The sequence below is a fragment of the Protopterus annectens genome, chromosome 3.part1, assembly GCF_019279795.1.
Source record: "Protopterus annectens isolate FY-2018-M chromosome 3.part1, PAN1.0, whole genome shotgun sequence".
Classification (NCBI taxonomy): Eukaryota; Metazoa; Chordata; order Ceratodontiformes; family Protopteridae; genus Protopterus; species Protopterus annectens.
The window spans coordinates 1,752,482,966-1,752,506,682 of NC_056732.1; the positions used below are offsets into that span (position 1 = coordinate 1,752,482,966).

Consider the following 23,717-nt stretch of genomic DNA (forward strand, 5'->3'; position numbering starts at 1 on the left):
GTGGCAGTTTCAAGGATCAATGCTACTTTTCTCTTCTTTTCATTACATCCGGTTTTCTAACATCTATCTTTTGAACTGTTGGTAATAGGTGACCCCATGTGATATAAATTTCATCATTTTCTATGATGCTTTGTGGCTCATGTTTCCAGTGTTTTCAACCACTTCAGTACCATAATGTTTGCACAATCCCCAGTGCAACAGTCTTGCTACATTATTATGCCTTTCAGTATACAGTCCTTCTGCCATTAGTATGTCGCAACCAGCAATGAGGTGTGCAACTGTTTCCAATTCAGTTTTACAAAACATACATTTGTTTGTTTCTCCAACATGGACTGGGCTTTGTAAACCAGGGTGTACGTAGCCCACCAATATTAACCTTTCATCTCTTGGTTTGAATTCACCTCTCCTTAACCATTCCTGCATTAATTTCTGATCAACATCAGGTTCTTCCAGAACTTTTCTATACTTGCAACTATATTTATGCATTTTCCACATTTCTTGCCTTCTCATCCGGTCCTTCACCTTATATTCTTTCTTTTGTTTTTTGGCACATTCAGTTGCTGCCTGATTTTTATCGGCTTCTGGTTTTGCCTAGTGTGTTTTCTGATGCAGTACTAGGTGGTCCTTCCGTGTAAAACTCTTGTCACATGAGTCACATTTATATGTTTTTTGTTTACTGTGGACATTCTGATGCAATACCATGTGTTCCTTCCGTGTAAAACTCCTGTCACACATTGTACACTTATAGGGTTTCAGTCCAGTGTGGATATTCTGATGCTTTGTCAAATACTGCTTACAACTAAAGTCCTTGTTACAAATGTCACACTTGTATGGTTTTTCACCAGAGTGGATGGTCTGATGCCTTTCTAGACTTTTCTTTCTTGAAAAGTCTTTGCCACATGTGGTACACTTAAACTGTTTCTGCTCAATGTGGGAGTACTGATGCAGTACCAAACTGGTTTTCCATGAAAAACTGTTGCCACACGTGGCACATTTATATGGTTTCTCCCCAGTGTGTATATTTTGATGCAGTGCTAAGCTTTTCTTACTTATAAAATCCTTGTCACAGGTGGCACACTTATGGGGTTTCTCCCCAGTGTGGATATGCTGGTGCAATACTAAACTCTTTTTCTGTGTAAAACCCTTGCCACATGTAGCACAATTATAAGGTTTAAGTCCAGTGTGGCTATTTTGGTAATGCTGTACCAGGTGTTTGTTCCGTACAAAACCCATGTCACATATAGCACATTTATATGGCATTTGCCTAGTGTGGATATTCTGATGCCGTACCAGACCACATTTCAATGTGAAGCTACTGCCACATGTAGAACACTTATATGGTTTTTGCCCAGTATGGATTTTCTCGTGGCGTACTAGGCGGTCCTTCTGAGGAAAAGTCTTGTCACATGTGGTGCACTTATATACTTTCTGCCTAGTATGGACATTCTGATGCAAAACAAGATTGTACTTCCATGTAAAACACCTGCCACATGTGGTGCATTTGTAGGGTCTCTGTGCCATATGAATATTCTGATGCCCTGCCAGCCCTCTCTTTTCAGTAAAACCCTTGCCACATGTAGCACATTTATAGGGTTTTAGTCCACTGTGGGTATTTTGATGCTGTACTAGGTAGTTCTTCCGAGCAAAACTCTTACCACATGTGGCACATTTATACAGTTTCTGCCCAGAATGCATGTTTTGATGCTGTAAAAGACTGGCTTTCCATGTAAAACTCTTGCCACATGTGTCACATTTATACAGTTTCTGTCCAGAGTGGATATTGTGGTGCTCTACCAAACTGCTCCTCCATGTAAAACTTTTGCCACATATGTCGCATTTATATGGTCGCTCCCCCAAGTGAGCATTCTGATGCTCTTCTAGAACTCTCCTTCCTGTAAAACCCTTGCCACATGTGGCACACTTATATGGTTTAATTCCAGTGTGTGTATTCTGATGTTGTACCAGGTAGTGCTTCTGGGCAAAACTCTTGCCACATGTGTCACATTTATAAGGCTCCTGCCCAGAGTGGATCTTTTGATGCTGTATCAGACGGGCCTTCCATGTAAAACTTTTATTACATGTGGTACATTTATACAGTTTTTGCCCAGTGTGGATTCTTTGATGCAATACCAGGCTGCCTTTACGTGTAAAACTGCTGTCACAAGTGGTACATTTATAGGGTTTGTGTCCTATGTGGGCATTCTGATGCATTTTCAGGTTGTTTGAATACATGAAACTCTTCTCAAACATGGCATATTTACATGGCTTCTCTGTAGTGAAGAGCTTCTCATCCGATTGCAAGGTTTCCTTTTGTATTTTCCCAGTGGAACTTAATTCTTCCTTTAAGATGCTACCTTGAAATATAGAATTATTCCTGTGGTTAAGCTGTTTGCACTTTTCTCCTCTACATGTTTTCAGATGAATTTCTAGTTCTGCTTTTTGGCTAAACCCCTTGTCACATGCCACACATTTACAGTATCTCCTTTCAGAATATACTGAGATGCGCACTCTATCCAACATTGTCTTTTCACAGTCAGAATGTCTATTTTTTCCATGTGATGACTCTTGAACATGCTTTTCACTGTATCCAGTATTCATTTCAACTGAAAAAAACAAGGGATTTATTAGAATACATTTTATTTTCCAAGTGATACAGTATAATCTGTTTGCGACCTAAACATTTTTCTTACTTAGTTTTGTAAACAGTAAAAATGTATTTGCATAACACTTCAGCATAGAGAACATAATAAAAATAATGAATGTGTCACCAAGAAAAGACTGCGAATTCTCAGAATTTACTTATTTCTCAAGAAGGTTAACTGTGTAGGTAGACAGAGCTATTCACTGGACTTTCCTTGGCCACAACTACAAAAATCTCTCATATTAGTTATATAGTGAAAAAACAAAATCCCGTTTCAGTGACAAAGAATTTGTGGCCTTGACTATGAAAGTAAGAGACCGAATACTAATTATCAGACTACGTAATGTGTGCAGATGACAGGGATGGTGTGACAAAAGGAGATACTGCCAGCCCAGCTAATTGGAGTTTTGTAAATAATTATATGTCATTTGTGAGTATTAACATGATTTATATAGAAGTGTAACAAAAGAGAGATACTGCCAGCACAGCTGTCTGGAATTTTGTAAATGGTTATGTGCCATTTGTGAATATTAACATGATTCATATGCCTGTGCTACAAATGTATTAGAATTGTATGTTGTCTGTATATCAAACTGCTGGTACAGAAGTGTGTGTTGAAAGGCTTTGTAAAATACTGAACTTAAAGATGTATCCACAGTGTACCCTACTGGAAAAGAACTGAAATGTATATAAACTACTGTAACTGTGTAGATGTAACAGTGGGAACTGGAGCATAGAAGGTTAACTTGCCAAAACTTCAGAAAAATAGCTGAAATTAAATTATTTTATAACTGTGCCATAAAAGATACCTTCAATGCAGCAAGGAGACAGGATGACTAAAACTAGGGAGCCTTCTGCATTGTCTTGTAAGTGTTTTATTGTTTTAGGTCTTCCAGCAGCTACAAAGATCTAAGGGCTATGTATTCTTCACAGGCAGATGCTAAAGGCTGGCAGTTCCTAGCAATAGGAGTTTAGCTTAGGAACTAAAGTCAGATGCTAGGAAGTGATGTCATCCTATAAGCATCCCAGAAGTAATATTTGTGATATTAACTTGAGGAGTCTCTGAGAGAGAGAGAGAGAGAGACAGACAGACAGACAGACAGTGCATTCTGTATTTTGTCTTTGACCTGACAAGAACATCCACTCACCACACCTGCCTGCTTGTTGTTCTGTAAGTAATTAAACTGGGGTACAGTAATTTCTCTTAGATTCAGACAGGAATATAGTGAAGTATAGCTTAGATGTTTTCTTTATTTATTTGAGACTGTCCTGCAATGTTGTTTTATATATTTCCTGTGATTTTGAGCTCTGATTTAATGATGATTATTTGCTGAGTATTTTCTTGTTATTTTATTATTTATTATTACATATATTTAAACCTTTCATTGTGGCTGATCTGTGTAGACATATATTTATGTTCTGAGAGTACTTGTATATTTATTTGGTGACACTGTGTGGGCTACTCCTAATAGGCTTGCTCTTGTCAAACTACCATTTGGATTAATAGTAACATTACACAGTAATATCGGACACCCTTTGTTAAGGGCCTTATGGTAGCTGATAAAGAGTTGCCTGGTGGGAGTAATAACTATGTTACAGTCTGGGAAAAAAAGGGGGCATAGCTAGTAAATCTGTGCCAGCCTTTCCCAGGATTGTGTATGTATAAAGCAAATCTCAAAGTGTGTATGTGTGTGTGTGTGTGTGTGTGTGTGTGTGTGTGTGTGTGTGTGTGTGTGTGTCAGCTACTTGGGCAGGGACATGAAGCACTGGTTGTACAAAGAGGGTGCTGGAGGTCTTGGCTTTGCCAGTCAGCTGAGATCTGAATTCTATAGCTGTGCCAGTGGGGAGTCTTACTGGGGATCGGGAGAAACCAGCCCCAGAATGCCTGTGGTCTCTGTGTGCTCTTAAGGGAAACTGCATTTTACTGTGTATGTACTTGTCATCCTGCCAGTGTGTACATCTCCCACTGTTGCCAGTGGTGGGGATTGAGGCTCCTTGATTACTGGATCAGTGGTGGGGCACACAGATGGTTCAAAGTGGCAGGCCAATAGCCAGTCTCCTATTTCAAGGATAAGAAGTGTGCAGGATGAAAGGGATGGTTCAACATGGCAGGCCAATTGCCAGTCTCCAATTTCAAAGGTAAGAAGTGTGCAGTACACCACAGAAGCATCATCTAGTGTGATCAGGAGACTAACTGTATCAATTCTTAACCAATACTTTTATATTATGTCTAATCTGTTATAATTACTTAAACGGCAGATGTTTTTGATTTACTTTTGAAGACTGTTAAATTATTGTTCTTAAAATGTTATGTAATAATTTGCAGCTTTTCTCCATAGGCCTCTGCTGAAAATGGTCCTCAAATGTCAATTAATAAATAAATAGTCCTAGCCATAGAAAGTGTCAGTTGCCTGCAAGAAAACACTTTGTAAAAGATAGCACTGATGGTGTAGACAGCAAAGTGATACAAACACAAACAGCACTGCATGCTTAAAATGCAGTAACTGCCTGGGGAGTAGGAGCAAAAATAAAAATCCTCATCTGCTATTGGTGATGGCCAGATGGTACTCAGCCCTATTCTCCCAGTGCTCCAACAATAAATATGGTCATTGAAAGGCTAATCTTATCACACAGCAAATCCCTCATCAAGTGGTAATGTAGGGTGCTATGCAAGGAAAGATGTGGGGCAAATATTCAAGCTGAAGCAGGAATGTAATCGTGAGCAGTAATTGTAGTGAAAAATCGAGTCAAGCAGGATCCACATACAATACCACAGACACAATACACACTGCAGAATGGATGTTACTACTGATTATTAGGGCAATGCAAGGATTTTATTAGATGAGTTTGAACTGTGCAGTGAACATCTGAGGGATGGACTATCCCTCAAAGGTCCATATTGTTAACTGGCCTGCAATTTTAGTTTTTTTAAACATATTTTACTTATTTTAAATTCCTTTAATTCCCTCATATACTTGTTAATCATCATTTTAGTGAAGATTTATTTATTTTATTTATTGACATTTGATCACCAGGAAAGTCTGAATGAGTAGAAACTCATTTTCAGCCAAAGCCTGGGGAGAAAAGCTTCAAATTATTATAAAACATTTTAAGAATACTTTTACAGTCTTTAACAATAAAACAAAAATATCTGTAGTTTAAATAATTATAGCAAATTAGACAATGTAAAAACATTCAAATTGATACAAGGTATTTGGCAATCATTTAATAGTTAGAGAAATTTTAGACAGTTTGTGGAGAAATTAAAGGTAAGTTAGTGTAATACAAACAGGAGCTGGAATATGAAGTGAGGGAAAAACAGGCTTATGGTATATTTAGAGAGAAAGTTAGAGAAGAGAATTAGATAGCAGTAAGGAAGTATGTGAAGAAGGGAAAGTAATGAAAGGTACTTGCTCACAGGGTTGGATTCTGGATATAGGGTTTTCCTGGTTTTGAGCAAGAAATACAACCAGACTGTAGATAGCAAGTCTTTCAAGAGTGGTTTTGAGAAAGATGGAAGGAGGTATGAACACAACAACAGATACAGGTAAGGGTGTCTCCAGTCACTTAGCAACGCGCAGGCTAGCATGCCCAGCAGATTTGCCTAGGTTTATAGACAGATAGGAGTTTTTGGTCAGTTGATTGCAATGAACCAATTTTGGGAATATAGCTATATTGAATGTCTTTCAGTGCTGGACAGACGGATTCCTAGGATAATGTTACAGGTGGTAGAAAGTTATGCCATATGATTGGCTGGATGGCAGCTCTAACCAATTTAAAATTTTCAGTGCTTCTAAGAAGTAGTGGTGGGTTCCTGGAAAAGGGTATGTGCTACAAATCTAAAAGGCAACTTTTATTTATAAGCATTTGTTCAAGTTTCAATTTTAGAAGCCCGAGGTTAGTAAGGATAGCGCCCATGATTATCATCCGCTCATTACCACTATTAGTTTGCTAGGTGAAGCGACTTCAGCAGCTTGGATTATCAAGAGAGAGGACTTTTGAAATTACATACTTTTCATGGGAGAGTGGATTTAGGGAGAAAACAAAAGTAGTAGTTTGGTCTTTTTTGGGTTGGGAACATGAGTTGTGAGTTATGGTAGGAAGCTCATGTTTCACTAGCTGCTAAAGCTTCCTGTGGTAATTTTTGGAGGTGTATTCATGTGTTGGTCAGATGTGCAAATGAGGAGTGGAATCATCTGCGTGGAAGTATAGAGTGTATTTGGAGAAAATGTTAAAGAGCAGGGGACCAAGGACAGAATAGCAACATCAGGGTACAACGGTGAGTGACTGGGAAGTAAGGAGGAGAGGGAGGCACAGAGTGCCATTTTACTGACTGATAACCTATTGGACAGGTATGCCATTGGCCTACCGACTATACCCTATTGGACCAGGTAGTTTTTTGAACCAGCAGAAGGGTGGGCTGAGAGAGACCTAATGAGGACATTTTGAAGAAGGAAGTTTGCTGTGACAAACTGTGCTGTAAAAGTTTTGGGACAAGCTCTAGAAATAAGTGAAATAGAGACTAGTTTGTTATTATTGTCCTCTAAGTTACTTTGATTGTATCTATATTATGGATATAAAGAGCATTTACACACCCTGTTAAATACCAGGTTTTGTGATGTAAAAAAATGAGACCACAATAAATCATTTCAAAACTTTTCTCACTTTTACTGTGACCCCATATAACCCACACCAATTCAAATAGAAAAACAAACAACTCTGTTGGGATAAAATACAAAAAATAAATAAAAGAAATATACAAGTACAAGCTGGTTACATGTATAAGATGTGCATACCGTAAACTAATACTTTGTTGAAGCATCCTTTTGACTTTAATTACAGGATTCAGTCTTCTTGGGTAGGAGTCTATCAGCATGGCACATCTTGACTTGGCAATATTTTGCTCTACTCTTCCTTGTAAAAACCACGCCTGAAACGTCCTCCGTCAGATCAGCTGTGCAAGGGCATCTCTTTACACACTCCTCTTCAGGTCACCCCACATTGGATTTAGGGTCTGGGCCTGGCTGGCCATTCCTAAAGTTTAATTTTCTTCTGGTGAACCCATTCTTTTGTTGAGTTTGGATGTATGTGAGTTATACACCTTTAGTGTCATCTTCAGCTTTCTAGAAAGGCGCCTGAAGGTGGGAAAAACTGAAGCTATCTCTTTTATCCAAATCAGCAATAATTAAAATGAATATACTCCCCAGACTCCTCTTTCAATTTAATTCTGTGGATCAGATGGTACCCAAGTCCTTTTTGACCAATATTAGCAAAGACCTAGCTAAATTTATTTGGTATCCCAAATCTGTGAGAATTGTATATAATAAATTAACCATTCCCAAATCAGGAGGTGGCTTGGGCCTTCCAAACTTTCATCTATACTATTCAATCATTTCTGCAAGTAGATTACTATATATTTCTAAACTTAAATTAGCAGATTATAATACCTATCCTACCTGGTCTAAACTATGGTTTCAACAGATTCTTAGCGTTAACTTAAATCCAGCTGCTCTCCCCTTTCTGAGATACTCCACGAAGCCTCAACCTCTCAAATAACTTAAAACAAAGGTTATTTTCCAAAATATTTTAAAACTCATCAGTCTTGACAAATCGCTCCCTTTACTTCAACCCCTACACCTAAATCCCAATATTAAAATCAACAACCTTCCAATTAACCTCTCCGACTTCCCACTAATAAAAAATCTCTTAGTCTGGGATATACTCAAACATAACAACGAATCGCTGTCTAATTTATGCACAATCCTTAAAATCAATAAGAGATACCTAATAATTACTCGACAAATACGTGATATTATTACCTCTAAATTCATACACCTTTTAGACAACGGACAAAATCTTTCCATACTAGAATCTGTGATGCATAATCTAACTCTACCCAAAAAAATGCTCTCTAACTCATACAGACTCATATCATCCATGATCAATAATAGAACTTATCTTTTTTCAAACTACTGGGACAAATATAACCTCCTTCTTTCACACACACAGAAGCTCTCGGCCATAAAAAACACTATAAATTTTTCCCCCTTTAAGAACCTCTTCTACACACAGTTAATGATCAACAATAATGCTTACTACACTCCGACTAGACTAGCTAAGTTTGATCCTAACAAATCTCCCTCTTGCCCCTGCTGCTCATCTCCGCATGCTGACCTAATGCATGTTTTATGGTCCTGCAATTACACACACAAACTTTGGACATCTTTAAAAGTCCGCCTCCAAAAAATGGGTTATCATAAGTCAACCCTTTCTTGGGAACTAGCCATTCTTCATATCCCTACTTGTGCTCTTTCTAAATTTGACACACATGTTCTGGTTTTTCTATGTTCACTCATGAAATTATACATCTCTAAAAATTGGTTGGACCGCACTAAACTCTGTTGGAACAACTTTAAATCAATGGTTCTTACTTACATGGCTGCACAAAAATTCATTAGTAAAAGTCCAAAGAGGAATGCTCTCTATACAAAAGTTTGGATTAAGGTCAATGCCCTCCTCCTTACCTCTATTTGAGACAATCCTTCCTTTTGTAAATGCTGTGATTTATCCTGTGCTTTCTACTTAATGTTCTATTATCTCTTCTCCTTGGGCAGCTTGCTAGGTTAGCAGTTCACATTTTTTTTTATATATTTATATTTACATAGTTATGCTTATCAGTTTCTACTGCATAATATGTGAACTTTATACGAATAGCTTGTATTATATTTACCTTTGCTATAACCTGTCTGTTTTTTCATCATTTGTTTGTTAAAAGAGAAAATAAAAATTAAAAAGTTTTTTGAAAAAAAAAAAAAAGTGAGGGAAAAACAGGCTTATGGTATATTTAGAGAGGAAGTTAGAGAAGAGAATTAGATAGCAGTAAGGAAGTATGTGAAGAAGGGAAAGTAATGAAAGGTACTTGCTCACAGGGTTATCCTGGATATAGGTTTTCCTGGTTTTGAGCAAGAACACAACCAGACTGTAGATAGCAAGTCTTTCAGAGTGGTTTTGAAAGATGGAAGGGAGGGTATAGACCTAACAGATACAGGTAAGGTGTTCCAGTCCTTAGCAACCTTGTACAAATAATGCCCAGCAGATTTGCTAGGTTTATAGACAGATAGGAGTTTTTGGTCAGTTGATTGCAATGACCGACTGGGAATATAGCTATATTGAATGTCTTTTCAGTGCTGGACAGACAGATGGATTCTGGATAATGTTACAGGTGGTAAGAAGCTATGCATATGTTAGCTGATGTGGCAGCTCTAACCAATTTAAAATTTTCAGTGCTATACAGTGGTGGGTTCTGAAAAGGGTATGTGCTACAAATTCAGCAACTTTGTTATAGCATTGTTCAATTTTTGTGAAGCCTGGAGTTTAGTAAGGATGGCAGCTCCATGATTATCATCCACTATTACCCCTAATAGTTTGCTATGAGAAGTGACTTCAGCAGTTGGATTATCAAGAGAGAGGACTTTAAATTACATTTTTTCATGGGAAAGTGATTTAGGGAAAACAAAAGTAGTAGTTTGGTCTTTTTTGGGTTGAACATGAGTTGTGAGTTATGAAGCCATGTTTCACTAGCTGCTAATGCTTCCTGAGTAATTTTTTTGGAGGTGTACCATCTTGTCAGATGTGCAAATGAGAGTGGAATCATCTGCGTGGAAGTATAGAGAGTGTTGGAGAAAATGTTAGAGAGCAGGGGACCAAGGACAGAGCCCTGTGGTACAATGGTAGTGACTGGGAAGTAAGGAGAGAGCACAGAGTGCCATTTTACTGACTGATACCTATTGGACAGGTATGCCATTTTACTGACTGATACCTATTGGACAGGTAGTTTTTGAACCACAGAAGGGTGGGCTGAGAGAGACCTAATGAGGACATTTGAAGAAGAAGTTTGCAGTGACAAACTGTGTCAAAAGTTTTAGACAAGTCTAGAAATAAGGAAGAGACTAGTTTGTTATTATCTCTAGTTCTGATTGTATCTATATACAGTGGATATAAAAAGTTTACACACCCCTGTTAAAATGCCAGGTTTTTGTGATGTAAAAAAATGAGACCACAATAAATCATTTCAAAGCTTTTCTCACTTTTACTGTGACCTATAACCTGTACAATTCAAATGAAAAACAAACAACTCTGTTAGGGGAAAAAATAAAAAAATAAATAAAAGAAATATACAATAAGCTGGTTGCATAAGTGTGCATACCCTTAAACTAATACTTTGTTGAAGCATCTTTTGATTTAATTACAGGATTCAGTCTTCTTGGGTAGGAGTCTATCAGCATGGCACATCTTGACTTGGCAATATTTATCCACTCTTCCTTGTAAAAGCACGCCTAATCTGTCAGATTGCAAGGGCATCTCTTTTACACACTCCTCTTCAGGTCACCCCACATTGGATTTAGGTCTGGGCTCTGGCTGGGCCATTCCAAAAGTTTAATTTTCTTCTGGTGAACCCATTCTTTTGTTGATTTGGATGTATGCTTGGGGTCATTGTCATCTTCAGCTTTCTAGAAGACGCCTGAAGGTTTTGGGCCAAAAGTGACTGGTACTTGGAACTGTTCATAATTCCCTACACCTTGACTAAAGCCCAAGTTCCAGCTGAAGAAAAGCAATTCCAATGCATGATACTACCACCACCATGCTTCACCGTGGGGATAGTGTTCTTTTGGCGATGCAAAGTGTTGTTTTTGTGCCAAACGTACCTTTTGCAACAGTGACCAGAAAGTTCAACCTTGGTCTCATCAGACCATAACACATTTTCCCACATGCTTTTGGGAGACTTGATGTTTTGTAAATTTTAGCTGGGCCTGGATGTTTTTCTGTGTAAGAAACACTTCTGTCTTGCACCCGAGATATGGAGAATACGGGAAATTGTTGTGACATGTACTACACAACCAGTACTTGCCAGAAATTCCTGCAGTTCCTTCAGTGTTGCTGTAGGTCTCTTGGCAGCCTCCCTGACCAGTTTTCAACTATTTTAATAAATTTTGGAGAGATGTCCAGATCTTTGCAACATCGTTGTTGTCCCATATTTTCTCCACTTTTTGATGACTGTCTTCACTGTGTTCCATGGTATATCCAATTCTGTGGACATTTTTTTGTACCCATCTCCTGACTAATACCTTTCAACAATGAGATCCCTTGGATGCTCTGTAAGCTTTCTGCGAAACATGGATTTTGATGTAGCATACAACTGAGTAAATGTCAGAAAAATTAGGACAGCTGAACATTATTTGGGGTTAATCAGAGTCTCTTTAATTGATGGCAGGTGTGTACCCAAGAAGACTGAATGCTGTAATTAAATCAAAAGGTGCTTCAACAAAGTATTAATTTAAGGGTGTGCACACTTATGCAACCAGCTTATTGTACGCTTTTTATTTTTTATACTTTTCCCCTAACACATTTGTTTGTTTTTTAGTTTAATTGTACAGGTTATAGGTCACATTAAAGGTGGGAAAAGTTTTTAAATTATTTACTGTGGTCTCATTTTTTTTATATCACAAAAATCTGGCATTTTAACAGGGGTGCATAAACTTTTTATATCCACTGCAGGTTAGAAGGGCAGTGCTAGTACTATTGGAAGGGTAGAAGCCATGTTGTTTATGATTTCCATTATATTATGAAGATTCTGCATTTAAAATAGAATAAATACAAACCAGGCATTACTAGAATACCAAGGTCAATGCAGTAATAAAAATAAGAAAACATCCAAAGCCAGTATTTCAAAAACAGCCATGCTTGACTTGACTATAGTACCCTTTTAAACATTATAGCTATAGTAAAGTATAGATGTTCAAAAGGGTACTTTTAAATGGATGACCTGTGAACAGTAGAAATGTTTCTTTAAATAATGAGAGGGAAGTATTTTCATTGATTGGCAATTATTCAATCTTTTGTAAGATATAAAAGCACTACTGGTTTTGTCATTTAAATGTTTTTGATGAAGTCTTGTTACTTTAGACGAAAGTGAGGTCAAATAAATTTACTTTTAAGGCACTTATTAGTGTTCATCTACAGTTTACTTACAGCTAATTTTAGCTACTTTATACTGCTACACTCGACTATTCCTTTGGAACTGTATTTTTTTGTTCATGTTGAACATGGAAGGCATTATAAGAGATCTGGGAACACAGGTTGATAGCAACCTCTCTTTTGACCACCACATTGCCATTGTGGTGAGAAGGTCCTATGTGGCACATCTCATTACTAAGGGTTTTATATCCAGGAAGAAAGAGGTCATTGTCTCCCTCTACTCTTCCCTCATTAGACCAATCACTGAGTACACTGCCCCATTTGGCATTTACCTCATTAAATACCTGCAACAACTGGAGAGGCCACAAAAGCACCTTACAAAGAGGATCCTAGGCCTTAAACATTTGCCCTATAGGGACACTCAAAAAACTCCAACTATTCTCTGTCTCATATCACCTACTTAATAGGTGATTTCTGCTTGACTTACAAAGCCATGTCTGACCCAGCTCTGTTCGAAATGCTACATCTAAAGAAATCCCAGTCCCTCCAAACCACACACTCCAGAAACCGCAACCTCAATATCACAATCAACAGAACATACTGGAGGGACAGGTTCATAACCCAGAGACTACCAATGCTATGGAATACAGTTACCATACATGTCATGCAGAGCACCTCAATGGCCCTCTTCAAGAGAAATCTTGATGAGTGGATGGGAAATAGAAAATTCACCCCAAGGATCACTCCAGTGGCTTTACTCAACAAAGGCACTGGGAACTAAGGTCGGGTGGCATGATGCCAGGGTAATCCTATGGGCTAGGCTTGTAAAGGCTCCAGGGCCATTGGCCTAGTGCACACCTATGAACCTGTACCTCGACCTACGGCATTCGATATGAACCTCCGCTCAAGTACTGTTGACAAACTCACCAAACTAGGCTTAAATCCCACAAAACTCATTGGATTGCCAGCTGGGTCACAGATAGGACCCCAGAAGTCAGGATTAGTGAAACTACCTTCACTAAGAGCCCAGTCACCAGCAGAGTACCTCAGGGTTCCATGTTGGCCCCACTTTTGTTTGGTATCTACTTCTCAGAAGTTAATGGTAATGTCAATGGCCTCTGGCTCACCAAGTTTGCTGAGGACTATAAATTGGGAGCTATCGTAGATCCCCCATGACACCAACAGCCTGCAAGAGGCCCTAACACAGACAAATGACTGGTGCCAATGCCATCATTTAAAACTCAATGCCAAGAAGTACATTATAGTGCCCTTTGGGAAAACATCCACACAAGCTAATTACTCCATCAATGTAACACCCCTAAGAGTTGATCCAATAGTTAAGGATCTGGGAACACTAAACTGTCCTTTGTCCAACACGTAGCTAAGGTAGTAAGAAAGTCATTCTATGTTGCAAAACTTATAAATAAGAGTATGGCATCCAAGGAAGTTACAGTACCACTTTACTCGGCCCATTTTAGACCTATTATTGAGTACAATGCCCACTTCAGCAGGTACCTGACCAGGCATTTGCACAGTTAGAAATGGCCACAAAGGTTCCTCAGCAGAAGAATCCAGGGTATTAATACACTCACCTACACAGATTGCCTGAAGGCCCTATCTCTATACTCAGTCTCCTACAGGTTACTGACAGTTGATCTATGCCTGGCAAATAAGACATCCTCAGATGCACCCCTGATGGATCTTTTGCACATCCACAAAATGAACAGCGGTAGAAACACTAAATGCAAGGATTTAAACTTTTCCTGCAACATAAATAGAACATGCTGGTAAGACCTATATGTGTCTCGAAGAATGCCTGTGCTACGAAATAGGCTCACCATCCATGTGAAGCAGAGTTCATTGCTGACCCTATTCAAGCATAACCTTGACCACTGAATTTGAAATTGAAAATTCCCTCCTGATCTGGCCCTCAAGTCTCTAATGGACAGAGGCAGACAGTAAAACACTGACCAAGTAGCATACCCCCTCCCTCCAACAAAGCCCTTAACAACTTCCAAATTAACGTACCTCTCCAAACAGACATCCAATGTACATGGGGACACAGTTGGGTTGCACAGGTAAGCTTATGAATGGCTTGGTGGTCATTAGCCTAGTATTTACCTATGAAGCTATGAAGCTATGGAAGGGAGCGATACTGATAGCTGTTGTTGTGGTTTGTCTTTCGGCTTTTCCCGGTTAGGAGTCGCCACAGCGGAACTCCAGTCCGCTAATGATTGGCAGTTAGATTTTATGGTGTTGAGTTGCCAGCCCGATGCCCAACCTTCAACAAAGGCACGCCCATTCAACGCATGTCTTTCGAATGCCCACTCGACCGCAGGGAGGACATGCAGACTCCACACAGAAGGCACTCCCAACCCAAGCCGAGAATCGAACGGGAGAACCTCTTGCTGTGAGGCAACAACGCTACTGCTGCGCCACCGTGGAAGTGAATATTATTATTATTATTATTAGTGATAGTGATTATGTAGGTGCAAAACACATATCCCAAATGGGCCAAGGGGAAAAGTACAGGGAACTGTGTAGTGTTTTGCTGTGTTCCAAAATGTTACGAGAGAAAGATCATGTGGTCCCATTGTCCCGCTGTTAACTTTGTAATAGATCAGAAATGTCTGTGTCATGGATGCATGCTCGTTTGCTCTTGCTTTGAAGGATTTAGAGAAGAGGGAAAAATTGATTTTTTGTTTTGCAAAATATTCCTGTTTATGTCACGTTAGAGTTGGTAAATAACGTGATTGGGGTGAGAGAGCTTTACTCCATATCACCACTTGCAAATACAGTGTGTTTAATAGCATTGTACAAAGCATTCGATGTCTCTAGTTGGGGTGCAATTTTACAGATGTTTTGATGTTTCACTGTTGTTAATAAGTTAATAATCTAATAAATCTTAGTTAACACTATGCCAAGAACAAGCATCTTGCTAAAAATGTTCGATATATTTAGATAGGACACTGTCATACTGAATTATTATGAGCTACTGCAAATTTGTGCAACACAATTAATGTCCCTAAAGAAAGCTCTTAGATATGCAGTCATAAAACAACATATACTACAAGCTATCTTTAGTTCTAAGAAATGCCACATGCTTGAGGTACTTTGGTCTTTGATGCACAAAGATCCGGTGCTGCTTATATAACCTCCATATTTTATGTAAGGCAATGGAATTTCCTCTTCCCATAAAGACATGAGTACAGTTGAAGGCAATTTATATTACAAAGCCAAACAGCTGTGGAGTGATGATCTCGTCTGCAGCACTGCTTAGTGCTTTGTATAGTGTAGTGTAGTCTCTCAGGAGTTGGCTCCACCTTCAAAATATTGGCGTCTACCTGATTATCTTCTGCTGTTTCTTTAACTGAACTCCACTGTAGTGAAGACTCACCCAGCTTGACTAATTAGCAATGAGTAAGGCGCAGAATGCTGTATCAGGATATGAAAAATTTCACAATTCAAAAATATGAAAACAAAGTAGTAATGCAGAACAGAGTATTAGTAAGGTAGAAGTTAAATGAACAGAAACTGAAGTTATGGATTACCTGCAAAGTGAAGGACTTAGAGAAGAAAATCCAACACAGGTCACGTCACAGCATAATGGAACACTGAATCCCAAATTAAGGAGGAACAGGTTGAGTGAGAGACATCTGAAGAAGAAATATGGACATGGGAATAGACAGGGATCTGATACAGTGCAATATTTATGCAAAGCAGAAAGCAAAAATAATCCATATAAAAAAGCAGTACCAAAGATATTTGAGGAGAAAAATGGCGAAGGCACCAAAACATGGAAAATTTCACAATAGAAAAAAGAAAAGAAAACAAATGTGGAAATTAGAAAAGAGGACTAATAATGGAGATGTTAAAGAAATAGAAATTGAAGTTATGGATGACCTGGGAAGTGAAGGATTTTGTGCAAACAAATCCAACACAGTTGATGTTGCATTATGATGGAACAAATTCTGAAATTAAGGGGAGACAGGTGGAGCGAGAGGCATGTGGGTTAGGAGGTAAAGGGATAGGGAATAACAGGACACCATGCTGATATTCTGGAGCCTACTGTAGGAAACTAGTACAAATGTTTAGCTGAAGTTGCATAGCAAGGGAATATGAAACAAGTTGTAATTCTGACACAGGTAATGTTGTAGAGTGATGGGCCAATGAGTTCACATATGAAAAAGGAACAGATGCTGCAGTATGCATCTGAAATGGATGTGTCACAGGAAGATTTTCTGCAACTTTCTGCAGATTGCCAGCAGGAAATGGACAGCAAATAATGGACAGCACATGCAGAAAAACTTAGAAGATATGCAGATAAATATAGAGGAAAAGTACAAAACAGGCAATCTGTTTAGAAGAAAAGGATCAAAGAGAAGACTGCTTAACAGAGATGGATAGACTTATTAAGATCAATGAAAGCTATAAGACTACAAAAAGTAAATAAGACCCAACATGTTAGAAGCCTGATAAAACAGATGAACATTGTGATAAACTGTTAAGAAAAATTCATGTGGTATAACAGAGTTAAATAAGATAAATTAATGTGTATATAAATAAATAACAGATAAAGTCTTACCACAGAATCATAGCACAATAAGGGAAAGGGAAGGAAGAAATAAAATGCCACAATGAATGCACTGAACAGAGAAAAAGTATAAAGCAATTAAGACAAGAAGTGTCACTGTTAGACAAACATAGAAGAGGGAACAGATTAACAAAAATACTTATAAAGACAGATGTAGGAAAAGGAATACACTGCATTAAAACAGACCAGGATTTAACATGCATTAGTGCAGTCAGCACATGCAGAAAAACTTAGAAGATATGCAGATAAATATAGAGGAAAAGTACAAAACAGGCAATCTGTTGATGACTCAAAAGAAAAGTTTTATAGGGAACTGGGAAACAAAGCAAAATGAATAGAAACAATGTGACATTTTGAGATACTGCCAGCTGTACAAGGAGAAGTGGGACAGTGCATGTGGGGTATCTGCCAGCATGGCTGGCTGAAGTTTTGTAAATAAATTTATGTCATTTGACTGTCACATTGATTTGTAGAGATACCTGTATTAAAAATGTATTTGCAAAATATGCTTATGTTAAAAATGCTGCGGCAGAGTCTTGACAGAATTCTGAATGTGTCTTGTTCCAGAGTCAGGTGACTAGATGTGATGGCATTCTATAAGCAGCTGAAGGACAGAACTCTGGCAGCAGCAGTTTGTTTTTGTTTTTCTTTGTAACCTGATACAAAAGATCCATAGATATCAGTTATCACAGTTAAGTTGTTAGTTATTTCTGGCAGTATGCAGTACATCATCTTGCCTTGTGGAAGTGAAGTGAGCGTCTCAGCAGTACATCTTGTCTTGCAATACCAAGTGAGTTAACTAGGGACAGTTTCTCTTTAGTTCAAGTTAGGAAAAGTACAGTGAGATTAGTTAGTGTTATTTCTTTTTCTGCATCTGTGAGATTCTATCTAACTGTGTTATTTTTATATTTCCTGTGACTGAAAACTGTTTATTGTAACTAAATATTAAGTATTCACCTGTTTTCTGTTTTATTATCCATTATTAAATATTTGTATACCTTTTCATTGTGGCCGGTCTTTTACAGAATACTTTTAACATCTTGAGAACACTTCTGCTTATTTTAGTGACACTGTGGCCATGCCAATAAGCTTTACTGCTTTGGTCATACTTTACCATTTATACCAGTATTAATTTGGCACGGTATAATTGGTTACCCTTTGTAAGATCCTTAAAGTATCTGTCTGGTGGCAGCAATCTACCTTGTAGTCTGTAGAAAGGGGGGCACAGCTGGTGAATCTGTGTCAACCTTTCCCATGCGTGTGTATTTGTGTGTGTAAAATCAGATATTCAAGTGTGTGTGCCAGATACTTGGAACTGGGACACAGTGCTCCAAGGTGGATCTTATTTGGGATTTAGAGAGACAGTGTCCAGTCCCAGTAGAGTGTGTTCCCTGTGTGCTCTGGGGGGGGGGGGGTATGCTTGATGCAGACAGCTGCAATTGAAATACTGTGTAAATCAATTCCTGTTTTAAGTAACTGCCTCTTAAAAATGTCAGTGGTGAGGATTGAGGCTCCTTGATTACTGACTCTGGGTAAAGAGGGGCTGTCACATTATTGGTGTCAAAACGGTGGGATATTAATTTAACTTCAGTAGCCTGTAAGCGTTTGTCACTGAAGGTGTGTGTACTCTCAACAGCCATAATGTAAACATTCAGAGTATCAGTTTTACAACAGTTTTATTTTTGTTAGTTCGTTTAGTCAGGGAAAACAGCCAAAAATGTCAGCATAAGATTACAGAAAGCTGACAGAACCAGTTGGCCAAGGTGTGTGAAGCCAAAGGACTGCTACATGCCAACCTGACTAAAGACAATATAATTTCAGCCTTAATTGCAGCTGCAGCAAGATCAAGCAGCCAGGGAGAGAGCCAGTCTGGTGATGGGGATGTGTAGCCTTCGGAAACAGAACAGTTCACCTTCTCCTCAGAGGGCTTAAAAATCTGTATGGAGTTAAAGAGACTTGAACTGAAGGCTGAAGAAAATGAGAAGCAGTGTCAGCATGAACTGCAATGTTTGGAGACCAAAGACAGACTGTGACTGGAGGCCAAACGTTTGGAAGCTGAATAAAAGGAAAGACAGCATCAGTATGAACTGGAGGCCAAACATTTGGAGATTGAAGAGAAACTGCAGTGTTTGGAGGCTGAAGAAGAGGAGAAGCATCATCATCATGAAAAGGAGATACTGACTCTTCGACAAGGTCAGGGAGGTAAAGGGGAAGGGAGTAACCGAACCCAAGAAGCAATAAAGGTCAGTAAATTTCTTCCACAATTTAAAGATGATAATGATTTTGATAGTTTTATTCATATATCCGAAAAGGTATGTAAACAGTAGGATGTTCATCAAGAGCTCTGGGTACAGCTCCTGACCCCCTTACTCCATGGTAAAGCTTTAGCTGCTGTTTCTAAATTGTCCAATACTGATTGTTTAAATTATGAAAAAGTTAACAATGTTTACTACACTGTTTTAAGTTAACACCTGAAGCTTACAGAAAAACGTTTTGTGAGCATACACACAAAACAGATGAAAGTACATGTGATTATACTGCTGAGTTAAGCACTTACTTTCATAGGTGGGTGAGTGGGTGTCAAGTCACCACATTTGAAAGGCTGGCAGACCTTTGGTAATGGAACAAGCTTTTAGCACTTTGCCTGAGGACATGAGAATTTGGTTGGCAGACCGAAAATGTAACTGCAGATAAGCTGGGGAGAAAAGGGGATCTTTATCTAGCAAGCAAGGCATCACTGCATAAAAATGGGATACCCAGTGCTGCACATGGTTATAAAGAAACCCACAGTGGGCAGCCTAAATCACCCCAACAGAGTCTGTCAGTAACAGCGGAAGCCATTAATTCAGGTACACGGCCAGGAGCAATGGTTAGATGTTTTAAATGTAACCAGGGGGGCCATGTAGCATAGAAATGTCCACTGAAGGAAGGGAGGGAGGGGGACAAAAGGTGAGTGAGCCAGTAAGTGCGAATAACCACCTGCCAGTGGTATGCTGTCCTGAGACAACAGAGGTACCAAACTATCACTGGAGTTTGTATCCTATCTTAGTGGATAGAAGACAGACTACTGCTAAGAGCAATACAGCTTCTGGCATAAACATTGTGAAACCTGCAATGGTTAAAGAAGAGCAGTACTTCCTTGGACAGTCCACACCAATTAGAGCTTTAGGAGGGACCGCATTCCAAATACCTTTGGCCAGGGTTCAACTTGACTGGGAGGGTGGAAAAGAGAACAAGCAGTTAGGTTTGAGGATATCCCTGCAGTTGTCCTAATAGGGAATGATTTTGATAATGTAGTACCTTGTGTGCATGCAGTCAGGCTTGGCAGACAGGCAGGTAGGTCTGGTAGCCTGGGGAGATCCACACAGACCCCATGCCTGAAGCTGGAAGTGATGATGTGGTTATTTCAGGGAGGAAGCTACCTAGTAGCAGTGAGCCTGAAAGTGAACCACAGCTGCTGGGAGGTACTGATGTTCCAGTGGACAAGGTGACTGCAAGGATAGAGGTAAGTGGTAGTACCTAGGCTGACAGGGAGGCACCATTGTCAGAAGATACTAGGCTTCCTGTGAAAGGGGACCTGGGAAGAGTCACAAAAGTAGAGCAGAGACAGATACAGCTTTCTGATCCTACCTTACGAGGCTTGTGGTAGGTAGTTAAGGAGGCACCCGATGCTAAAGGAGAAAGGGTTACTGTACAGACAGTGGACCCCCCTGAGGGAGGGCTAGAGAGTGTGAAGTAATACAGTAGTTGGTAGTGCCCAGAGCCTACTGTCTGGCACTTCTCGTCATAGCCCATGATATTCCTTTTAAAGCTCATATGGGTATAAAGCGTAACGAGAGTTGTATTATATAGAATTTATATTGACCTGGGATTGCAAGGGATGTAACAGGGTACTGCAGGACCTGTGAGCACTGCCAAAATGTAGACAAGGCCAAAGCTCCATTGATGCCTTCACCTGTGATTGAAGAGCCATTTCAGAGGGTAACTATGGACATTGTGGGACCTCTGAGTACCCCAAGCTCCACAGAGAAGTATATCCTGATGTTAGTAGATTATGCTATTAGATACTTTGAGGTGGTGGCTCTGTCCTCCATTGAGGCAGATAAGGTGGCAAATGCTTTGTTAGATTTTCAGCAGGGTAGGTTTCCCAAAGGAAATACTGACTCACAGAGGTGCCAAATTTATGTCAGACCTGCTGGCTTGTCTGTGGAAACTATGTGGGTGAAGCTCCGAAAGACTATCCCCTATCATCCCCAGACTAATGGTCTTGTGGAGAGATTAAACTCTACACAAAATGCCATGCTATGGACATTTGCAGACCTGTTTAAGAGGGAGTGAGGCAAATATTTGGCCTTTCTACTGTTTGCACACAGACAGGTACCCCAGGAATCCACAGGTTTTTCACCCTTTGAGTTACTGTATGGGCACAGGGTGAGAGGGTCTTTAGATCTGATTCATGAGTGGGAGGGTGTGTGTGAATCCCACAAGGAATCTATTGCAACATATGTCCCATACCTCAGGACAAGGCTTAGGGAGCTCATGGGCTTGGCCAAGGAGAACCTGGCTGGAGCCCAACAGCAGAAAAAGGACTAGTATGACAAGAATGCTCGAATCCGAGAGTATGTTGTGGGACAGCAGGTTATAATGCTCATTCCTGTCAGACACAATAAGCTGCAGGCAGCTTGAGAGGGACCCTCTGAAGTGGTAAGGAAGGTCAGTGACGTTAATTATATGGTAAACCTCCATGGCAGGAGGCAACAGCACAAATTGTACTATGTTAACATAATGAAGCCTCAGCATGTTAGGGAGGTCCTGGGCAGACTGCAAAGGGCTGAGTTGACCATTAAGCCCAGTAAGGATAAGGTGAGTATGGCAGAGGTCTCTTACCTGGAAGAGAGTGGGGAGTGGTAAGATTAGGCCAGAATCGGCTAAGGTGGAAGCTATTTAGGCATGGCATGCCCGTTACTAAAAAGCAAGTGAATGCATTCTTGGAACAGTAGGTTACTATAGAGAGTTCATTCCCAATTATAATACAATAGCTGCTCCCCTCAGAGACTTGACAAGGAAAGCAGGCCTGCGAGCAAGCATTCCAAAAGCTTAAAGGGACTTTGGGAGGACCCCCCCCTGTATTAGCCAGTTCAGATTACAGGAATGCCAATGCAGATGGATTCTCAAGACAGGGTATAGGTTAATGTGTTCCCAGACAGGCCCATTCCTCTCAAGGAATGTTTTTTCAGGGTTACTTGAAAAACTAGCTTGAGTCTTTAAAAGGGGGAGCGAGATGTGATGTTGTGAGATATTGCCAGCTGTACCAGGAGAAGTGGGACAGTGCATGTGTGGCATCAAATTTTGTAAATAATCTTATGTCATTTGACTGACACGTTGATTTGTAGAGATGCCTATATTAAAAATATATTTGCAAAAGTTGCTTATGTTAAAAATGTTGCATCAGAGTCTTGACAGAGTTCTGATTGTGTATAGCGCCAAACTAAGGTGACTAGATCTGACATCACTCTATAACCAGCTGAAGGAAGGGACTTTGTCAACAGCAATTTGTTGTTTGTTTTTCTTTTCAACCTGATATAAAACATCCAGAGATGTAAGTTATCACAGTTCAGTTGTTAGTTATATCTGGCAGCGTGTAGTATATCATCTTGCCTTGTGGAAGTGAGCATCTCAGCAGTACATCTTGCCTTGCAATACCAAGTGAGTTAATTAGGGACAGTTTCTCTTTATAGGTTCATACGTTCATAAGTAGGTACTAGGCTATCAGCCCTAGGGCCTACACAAGCCTAGCCATAAAGATTCCCTGGCTTTTGCCACCCCAAAAAAATTATTTTCCTTTGCCCCTGTCGAGCAGAGCCACAGAAGTGATCCCTGGGGTGAATTTCCTATTTCCCATCCAGTCGTCACGATTTTTTATAGCTTCATTAGTTCAGTTAGGAAACGTACAGTGAGATTAGTTAGTGTTACTTCTTTTTCTACATCTGTGAGAGTCTACCCAACTGTGTTATTTTTATATTTCATGTGACTGAAAAATCTGTTCTTTATTGTAACTAAATATTAAGTATTCTCCTGTTTTCTATGTTATTATCCATTATTAAATATTTTTATACCTTTTCATCGTGGCTGGTCTTTTAGAGAATACTTTTAACATCTTGAAAGTACTTGTATTTATTTTAGTGACACTGTACTTTGATAAGCCTTACTGCTCTGGTCTCAATCTACCATTTATACCAGTATTAATTTGGCACAATATAATTGGTTAACCTTTGTAAGAACTTTAAAGTATCTGGCTGGTGGCAGCAATCTACCTTGTAGTCTGGAGAAAGGGGACACAGCTGGTGAATCTGTATCCGCCTTTCCCATGTGTGTGTATATGTGTGTGAAAAATCACGACATTCAAGTGTGTGTGTGTGTGTGTGTGTCAGATTCTTGGAACTGGGACACAGTGCTCCAAGGTGGGCCTTGTTTGAGATCTGGAGAGAGAGAGAGTCCAGTCCCAGT

At 39.5% G+C, this 23,717-nt stretch overlaps 1 protein-coding gene across 1 annotated transcript in view; it reads right to left on the reverse strand.

The window, feature by feature from the left end:
• Positions 1 to 241: 241 nt before the first annotated feature.
• LOC122798659 (zinc finger protein 260-like) overlaps positions 242 to 23,717 on the reverse strand; it is a 132,686-nt gene continuing 109,210 nt past the window's right edge. Inside the window, exon 4 of the mRNA XM_044067746.1 lies at positions 242 to 2,603. Within this exon, the coding sequence (XP_043923681.1) occupies positions 592 to 2,603 (2,012 nt within the window). The 3' untranslated portion in view covers positions 242 to 591. The remainder of the gene's footprint in view (positions 2,604 to 23,717) is intronic.